This window comes from Cyprinodon variegatus, unplaced genomic scaffold (genome assembly GCF_000732505.1).
Source record: "Cyprinodon variegatus isolate N-32 unplaced genomic scaffold, C_variegatus-1.0 Scaffold491, whole genome shotgun sequence".
NCBI lineage: Eukaryota > Metazoa > Chordata > Actinopteri > Cyprinodontiformes > Cyprinodontidae > Cyprinodon > Cyprinodon variegatus.
Genome location: NW_015150944.1, coordinates 309,126 through 318,524, shown reverse-complemented (window position 1 = coordinate 318,524; position 9,399 = coordinate 309,126). Strand labels below are relative to the sequence as shown.

The following is a 9,399-nucleotide window of genomic DNA, read 5'->3' as shown; positions in this document are numbered from 1 at the left end:
AAGCAACGCCTTACTCGCAAAATGTCCTGAAATTTCCTTTTAAGGCATAGTAATTAGTTAATTAAGCTAATAATTTTTTTTTATAAAAGAAAACCCTCAAGATGTAGAAAAAAACAAAACTTTATTTGAATCCCATGTGACGGCATCTTGTCACAAACATTGCACAGTATGAAAAAGAAATCACATCATGTGGCAGTGTGTCACATTAACTGTACACATGATCCTATTAGAAGCAAGCAAATGCTTGTTTTTGGTGATTTCAAAAGAAAGAAAATGTATCTTTTTCAGTTTGTTTAACGGCAAATATGTAGTGTTTATAGTTTTACAGTCCACTGGCCATCATTTTCCTCTGAGTGATGGTGAGGGAGGGGGGGGTAAAGGCTCAGTCTAAGAACCTGCTACATTTGACATCTGAAAACATCCCTTGGTATGAAAATACGATTATAAAGAAAAACAGTTGGTTTTAAAATAGCTAAAAGTAAATGACAAAATCATAACTATACGTATGAAAACAGTTAAACATTAACTACAGTAGTGAATACGTTTTTTTTTCATCGATGGATGCCAAGAGCAAAGTGTAAGACAATGAGATGACCTTTTTTTTCTGCCTTTAGTGTGCAAACAAACGAGGCAGAGCAAATCAGGAACTCTGAAATGTTTTTAACCGTCAAAGTGTGTGGACGCAGCCCATCTGAATCACCCAACTCTTGCCTCATCCCTCTACCTCAATATTCGGTACAAGTCAAAGACATAAAGATAGGCAGCATTTCTTTGATAAGGTTTTTGGTCACTGTGTGCAAATAAAATACACATGTAGATACATATGCAAGTATATGAAATGACTAAACTTACAGCCAAGGCACCTTGATAGAGTCTTTAGAAAAAAAACAACAAAAAAACAAATACATCCTCATCATGTCGACTGGTATACCAAAAGTAGAAATGATCAGCCTTTTGTGTAGGTTTGTTCTCTCTTGCGTGCAGAAAAGAAAATCCACATTGGAGACTCAAAGTCAGTCTCCTTTCCCTCCTTTAGGACACCAGCTGCTTGGCCTGCAGCTCCATCTCTGCAGCCCGTTTAAGAGCCACGTCCACCAGGAGCTGAAAGCCGCTGAAGTCCTGTGTGAGGTCTGGAGGGGTTGGGGGAGGGGTGTTGAACAGACCGCTGCGGGGGCTCAGGTTGCCTTCCATGCTGGTGCCAAGGATGGTGGTGGTGGCGGTTAGTGGCCCTTCATCCCGGCAGCGGAACGCGGCTTGAGCCGGCATGGACTGCAGCAGCTCGGCCGCCCTGTCACAGTTCATCCCTGGCAGTGAAGGGTGGGAGGCTGTCGGGCTGGCCTGCATGGCTGTGGTGACAGTGGTGTGACAGATGACAGAGGGACGATTTGGAATGAGGCCGAGAGAGGGAGACGAGGAGACCGGAGAGGACACTGAGGGAGACACGGGCTTCCTCAGGACACTGGGAATGCTGGGATCAAAGCTGGAGGGGTGGAGGATGCGTTTGTCGCAAGCCTCCTCGGCGACCGCAGTGGGACTGCTATGTTTCGGGGACTGGGAGCTGTCTGAGAAACTATCACTCGTTTTACTGCCTTTCCTGGAGATGGTGAACTGGTTGGGGTCTTTTCCATCTTTTCTCAGCATCTCTGGGAGGAGCCGCCGTCGTGCATTGATGAACCAGTTACACACCTGGAAAAACAAGACGAAAAAAAATCCCCAAATTAGAAAGTGACACTATTTGGTTAACTGTCAAACTAAAATATCCAACTTCACAAGACACACCTTCTGTAATAGTAAAATAGGACAACTTCTGCAAATTTTAAAAACAGTTTTTTATTCTAAGCAAGAATGCTGTTGGCATCACAAGTTATATATTTTGTATTTCTCTTCACCGTGTGTGTCTTAAAACAACGGGAACAGCAGAGGTTGAATAGTGCCACTTGTTTAGACATATATTTACCATCAGAAGCAAACTTTTATTTCCAGTAACTTTCACTACCTTTCCTTTTTGCCATATTGAAAACACCTTAACGGTCAGAATTCATACTTCCTGATAACCTCTTGCTTGTCTGACGGGGAACGTGATAAATGAAAAGATGTGCCACATTTGGCCTATTTAAAAAAAAAATTTAAATAATGACCTTACTCAGGTGGGGTTTTTTAACCTTTAAATGTTTTCTTTTTCATGTTGATATTGTGAAGTTGTTTACAAGCGCGATTAATCTTCCTGTCTGAAACACACTTAAAATAGAGCATGTAGTGCCTATTTACTTGAAGTGTCAGATGTAGAGTTAAATAGGTGTAAAATTCTGAAATTAATCATTTATATAAAAAACATTTTCTTTATTTATTCTTCTTTGCACATTAAAATCAATATTGGGAAGATCTCTGGTTACACGCCACCTTCTGGCTCCATTTCAAGCATAAATAATCATCGGCCTGGATCTAAATAACCAGCCAACCTTGGATATGAATAAAGCTTCAGTCTCGGCAACAAACCAATTTTGCTGAATCATAAATGAAGATGTCAAGGAGTTATATTTAGGTAATTTATTTACTGCTTAGGAATTAACATCCAGAATCGTTAACTATGATTTTAACAGCTTTCAATAAGGAGCTGATCTCCTTTGTTACAGCCCTAATGACGGTTGTCCCACCCCCTTTTTGTTTGCCCCTTCAGGCTAGTTGTAACTGGCTCAGGGAGGCCAGTAACTCTAAGTATGTAAATGACTGTGCATTGTTCCCAGACAGCTGGGATGGAACGCGGCTGGAGGGAGGGAAATTCCTGTCCAATGTCTCTCAGCCAAACCCTCAGCACTCACAGGCAGTGAGTTTGTTCACGTTGCCTCATATACTTTTTCATGTTGCAACGTAGAGCTGGTTTGGATGACCTTCAATTCACTGTTGAAGTGCTGCGTTTGCCATCTTGACAGGATATGAGTCAAGCTCCTGCTCATTTCCTCCTCAGATTTACACTGGTGGGTTTTTTTCTCTTACTGTAATTGTTTACAGGCAGAAAATCTTAGGTCATTTTATGTGTCTCCACATCATACCTGCAACGTGGAGAGCTGAGTTTGTTTGGAGAGAAGGGCCTTCTCCTGCTCTGAGGGGTAAGCATTGTAACGGTGCTCATACAGCCAATCCCTGAGGATCTGGACTGACTCTTTGGGCAGGTTGCCTCTCCGTTTCCGTTTACCGTTGCTCCCAGCACTAGAGGACAGGTCCAGAGGGGCATCGACGCTATCCTCGTCGTCCGTCTCGCTCCCCGACAGCATCGCCAGACCTGAAACCAGAGAAGGAGAGCACATTAGGACAAGACAGGAAAAAGGAAGGGCCTATGCCATTTTCATCAAGTCTGCTGGAAGGCAGCTGATGTGTCAGAAGCGAGCTGTCAAGTTCAGCCATGTGATTCATATAAGAAGCAAAGGAGGGAGGGTGTTAGGAGAAAAGGGGAGGGGGAGAGATGAAGGAAAGGGGGGACGTCACAAAGACTGGTTTGATGCTGTGTCACAAAAAAAAAAGAAAAGAAAATGTGCCTTAAACGATCCAAACTGGTCGGAAATGAATATTAAAGTGGGATGCTGACTTTGAAGATTAGAGGCTTCACTTTCAACGTTAGTCATAATAAAACAGTGGTTTGGGACTTTTAAATCATCATTACAGCGGCATATCAACACGGCCACCACCATGGCGTTAAGTAATACACCTAACCCCTTCCTTCCTTTTCCAGGAATAACTTTGCTACAAGAGCTTTTATTCATTTATATCATCTTAGGACAGTATGGGGCTTCTTCTTGTCTTTCAGTGCATGTAGATGTTCTGTTTTCAAAAGTAAAAAGAAGTTAGACATTTCTCCCGTTCTACAGTCACAGGGTAGTATAAGACTCTCAAAGAAAAAAAAAAAGACTTTAGTGAAAAGATTTATTTTCACTTTTAAACCTTTTGAAACAAATTTTATATTATCGCTTTTATTCAAAACTACTGCAGTAGATATGCCAACACTATCAGTTAATATCTGTTAAAGTTCCCACCTTTATAGGCTTAATAGGACTGATTGGGGATGCTTCAGTAGTTTCTACAACAAGTCTGTTAAAGGGAAACGTTTCAGATGATGTGGCATCTGGGCAAAAGCCGGCTTAGCTATTATACAATGTTTATTTTATATAAGCAAATCAGCAAAGGCTGATGGAGAGATGAAGTATTCTTGTTAAGTACATCACCTTGAAATATTTGTGTGCCAAACTATGTGTCTTTTTTTTTTTTTTTAACTGCTTCAGAAACACAATATCATCTTTAGGTGTAGAAAAAAGGACAGAATTGCTACAGTTACTATACTAAACCATGCAAATGGCATGAAACAGTCACTAAAAAAGACCAGTATTAACAATGTTAAGTTTGTTGTGCTAATCCTATTTAGTATATGGTTTGTAAAAACCATATATTAAAAAAAACTAAAAATAATGTAATTCATAGGACTACAAATCCTTGAGGCTTAAGCAAGATTTTGCTAAACTCCAACCCTGGAACGTATTCAAAGCTCAACACATAAATGTATATTTCCTTTAAATTAGGGAGAAAAACACTTCAGCCAACAGACCAGAGTTTGCAGCAACAGCTTGGGGAGGGGAACTGTGTTTTGGTCCACGAGGCTTAAAGGTATAATAGAGAAGTTTGTGTGAATTTTTGAGAAGATATGCCCTCTCCAAAAAACATGCACTACCCTGTACCTGCTCCAGAGAGGGAACTCTTATTGAACGCATGTTTAATTCGCAAGAGCATGCACAAGCCCATTTCTCTGTTTAAAAGTTGCTTTTTGCATCGCTCATACAAGCTGACTTTCCAAAAGAAGATTAGCAATTTTTCCACCCTGTCAGACTCACCACTGGTGAGTAAAAATGGGGACGGGCATGTAGGACGGCCTTATGTAAACATATCACCAGAATGATTGACAGCTTGGAGGACCACTTATTTTGATGATCCACCCGGAAAAAGAACATCATCCTCTATACCTTTAAGAAAATTTCTGTCACTTTAACACTGTGTGGCATCTCATTCTAATAACTGTAAGAATGGTAAGTGGACACTTTAAAAACTTTTATATTGATATGAAACCCCTGACTAGAAGCAGATTGAACACTAAAATTATCGTCTTCTGGAAGAAATACTTAATTTTTAAAACGTTCTGCCATTCAGATATGATTTATTCTGATTAATATTTACACCTGAAGCTATTTGAGTGCACTTTTGGGGTGGAAAAAAAACAAAAAAAAAACGTTCAGCTACAGGGGCGGAGCTAGATGGGGGGCTAGGGGTGGCCATGGCCACCCTTACCCAATCATTGGCCACCCCTACCATTTCCCCCCCCCTCTAATACAGACTGTGGCAGCAGTAATACTCTCGAGTTTTTATTCTGGTTAATTATACACATCAATATACTAACATCAAAGATGATAAGTACAGAATTCATGCTCTTTTCAGAACTAGATTTTGTCTTATATGGGGAAAATAGAAAATTATGTGTCTGCAAGTCATCTAGTAGTCTTCAGTGAAATCAAAGATAAACAACAATTTGAATAAAAACTTATCAAATAATCAATTTATGTAGATATTAGTGCTTGTAAATATCAATTTTATGCAGAATGCGTATTGAATCAAGTAAGTAATGACAATGATCATTGATGTATGCCCCAGAACTCAAAACTGAGTTTTATCCACTCTACCTTTTATCTAGAAATTACGAACAATGGCGTAAATATCAGTAAGCGCAGACTGCAGTTGCTTAGGGGCCCCCGACCTATTAGGGGCCCCGTTAACGACACCTGGCAGGCCCCCTTCGCAATTGTGGATTGGGACGTCTGATTGCAGACGTAATGGAGCGAAAAATTCCTCTTAAAACCCATCTGATTGTAAGGTGACTGACCGGACCTTATTTATACCCCAACACATGGCAGATTTCAACATGATGATGAGCTGTTTAAACAGGACACCAATAACAAAGCAGACAGTGGTACTTTTAATTACTATGTTCATAACTGTGTATAGTTCATTAGACGGTTGGTAAAAAATACACTGATATAACATGGTACAAATAATAAAGGTCTTAAAAAAACAATGTATTAGAGTATTTTATTTTTTTACACTACGACTTGGAATTATGGGTAATCCAGAGTGTTTTACTTCGTATGGGGCCCACCCAGATAATGTTGCCTTGGGGGCCAATTGTTGTGTTGTTACACCGTGGATTATGACGATTGATGTTTAAATTTATGTGTCTATTTGTTAGCTAAGGTTGTAGAAAAGTATAATTAGTCTTTATTTTAGAAAATATGGAAGTTTTGCGTGTAAATTTTCCTGTTGGAACAAGTTCTGGTGTCACCCCTTAGTGTACATTAGTTATTGCCTGGACACCCTTATAAGAATATTCTGGATACGCCTCTGTTCAGCTACAGGTCTAAGAAACAAAGTAGTAGGAAAAGAGCAAGAAAGTTCCCAACAGGATGAGGTAATTACGTAGGCTGGAGGAGAGGGGAAAGGGGGAGGGGAGACCTGTTGCAAATCAGCGTCTCCAGACTAAACAAAAGAACCCAAGGGCTGCGTGCTTCTTTGTACCCAACTGAAAAGTTTCCACTCGCTAAAATATACCGTATGGAGAGCTCAACACCTTTCTAAAAGTTACGGCTAACCACAGCGAGCAGAAAAAGTGTCCAAACACAATGAAGTCGCAGGTTTTTTCTTTTGTAAGTTTAAACCAACTGGTGAGAGGGTTTCTATTGTGTGTCTGCGTGAATGAGCCGCGCCACGAGGTCCACGAAACTTCCCAACAATGAGGTCAGGATAAACACGAGCCTGCTTTCTGGTTCCCCGCGTTTAATTATGTCACTTTAAGAGAGAAACGCTCCAATGTGTCGATTCAAATAAAAGAAAGCACGTTGTGAAAACGTCACAAACACAAACAATGGTTCCCAGCAACTTGGGCTTATATCATCACCTCAGCCGCATATCAGCGACAGCTACCGAAACAGAAAGGGAAGGAAAAAATGACTTTGTATCTTTGTTTGAAGTTTAAACGTTTTTTTTTGTTTTTTTTTTTTCAGTTTACACAAAAAAAAGTCGTTAAATCCGCTTAAACGCACGAGAATTTTTTTTAACATATAAACAAAAGTGGCATAAAAACACGTGTAACGTTATCCTAAAAGGTGAGTGGAAAAACAAGCGGATAGACTTTTGACACCGCGCCAGCACATGGTGGAAGAAAAGCCCCCTGTCATGTCAGGGAAGGAAACAATGGACTGCATGGTTTGCATATGGAGAAGGAAGGATTCTGCTGATTTTCTCACACCACAACAATCTGATCCAAAACATCCCACTTACCCTTTTTCGTCTTCATCTCTGCTAGGGAAAAAAAGCCCACTTATGTCTCTTTTCCTCCGTTCAGCGTGTATCCCAGGGAAAGAAATCCTTATTCATCAAGTTTCTTTAAAAAAAATAAAATAAAAATAGAAAATGTTTATTTCCTTTTTTCTCAGGTCCTTTTAGGGAGGCTTTATTTTAAAAAAAAAGAGAGAAAAGCGATAGCCTTGGGGGTTTACCTGAGACCTCTCCGTCCTTTCTGCTCTCAAAGCCCCTTTCCTCGTTGACTCAGTGTGTGTTTGATCGTGGAAGTGGGTGACAGCTATCTTTGACAGCTGCGTGACTCAATGCACAGAGATCCTCCCACCATGTTGAGCTGCGTGGGGAAGAAAACCTCTGACATCAGCATGGCTCGTTCCACTGACACCAATGCGTTCAGTTTCTTTAAAGGCTTTAGCTGCAACAGATTCCCCTTTAAATGCATATAACATTACACAGAGCTAAGATGATGTGGTGGCGTGTTTGTTTATTTTTATGTTTTCCTCTGAGGGGGCGGGGCGTCCGGAATGAAAACAAAACAACAGGCTGGTGGAGCACTGCGGACCTAGTGGCAGTAAATGATTGAAACAAACGCTGCCTTTGGGAATACTTTTTTTTTTTTTTACAGATTTATCGCCACGCTTTATGATCTACGTTTTTACATTGAGGGATTCCTATTGCTATCCCCCATTTTTGGTGCGTCCCCCTTCTTAAATTAAGTTATTATACTTCTAGTATATAGTTGTTAAGTAGTGACAAATTGACCCTCCTTGCAGCGTCTGTAGGTTATAGTGCGTCAGTCCAGGTTACTAAAGCCAAAAACAAGGACAGCGATGGGGAGGGAAACGATCGATGTTATTCATTTGTATGCGCTGCACAACCTTGCGACAGCTGCTGTGGCTGTTTGCATGAATTTGTTCCAAACAACTGCTCTGGGCCAGTCTTTCAGGCTTAAATGTCGCCCTCTGGTGGTTACCGTTGTAATTAATATTAGAATGCGGCGTGGGGGGAAAAGTTTTAGATCCTCTGGCTCCCTCTGGTGGTTGACACGCTGCTGTGCATCCTGAAATCAATATCCGGGTAGTAGCTGGACACTTTAAAAAGAAAAGAAAAAAAAAACGAAGAAAAATACATGTTTTAACTAAAAAAAAAGATAAGGAAAAAAAAAAAACATTTACACTGCTGTACGTAGATATGTTACTGGCTTAGGGATTTTGAACAAAACGTCTAATACAGTGTCTTGCATATGTTTCCAAACATTTTTCACTTTTCAATATTTTTAAAGTCAGTAATTATCATAATTTCAGACTAACATAAATAAGCATTATTTGGGAAGAGGACGGAAAGGCTTTCAAGAAATATATTGCAAAAATTAGTAAAAAAAAAAAAAAAAAAGCATGGGATGCATTTTTATTTACCCATCTTTAAACTAGTCCTTTGTATTATATTTGATTTAGATCCATTGCCTTCAGGAGTCACTTAATAAGTAAATAGAGGTCATCTTTGTTTTATTTAATTTCAGAAGATCTGTTATTTTTGGAGATGTTTAGAGCAGGGTATGATTATGAAACATATATTTATATCCAAAGCTTTTAAGATGAAATGGTGCACTGCTCAATACACCTTCCAAATATAGAAACATACCAAGACATGGCTGTCCATCTACACAAAGTACGGTAAGGTGACATTTAGTTGGAGAAACCGCAATGGGGCCCTAATTATGGCGCAGCTTCCAAGTATCACAGCTCAGGTGGGAGAATCTTTTGACAGATAAGACAAATATCCAACATTTCATAAAGCTGACCTCTATTAGAGCGACAAAAAGAAGGCTATTGTCAAAGAAAATGCTTTCTTTGAAGTCTAATTGTTTTTTCTTATGTGATAGAGGCAGAGATGGGAAGTAACGAAGTACAAATACTCAAGTACATTTTTCTGATATTTTTACTTTACTTTACTACTTATTTTTATGGCGACTTTTTACTTCTACTCCTTACATTTTTACACAAATATCTG

General features: G+C 39.7%; 1 protein-coding gene across 1 annotated transcript; it reads right to left on the bottom strand.

The window, feature by feature from the left end:
• Window positions 1-605: 605 nt before the first annotated feature.
• Window positions 606-7,767, bottom strand: LOC107094587 (homeobox protein AKR-like). Its single transcript, XM_015390297.1, has 4 exons — window positions 7,587-7,767; window positions 7,369-7,471; window positions 3,051-3,280; window positions 606-1,686 (listed from the first exon to the last, which is right to left on the bottom strand). Exons 2-4 carry the CDS (start codon window positions 7,382-7,384, stop codon window positions 1,033-1,035), a joined length of 900 nt encoding a protein of 299 aa, XP_015245783.1. The 5' UTR covers window positions 7,385-7,471; window positions 7,587-7,767; the 3' UTR covers window positions 606-1,032.
• Between the last annotated feature and the right edge of the window lie 1,632 nt (window positions 7,768-9,399).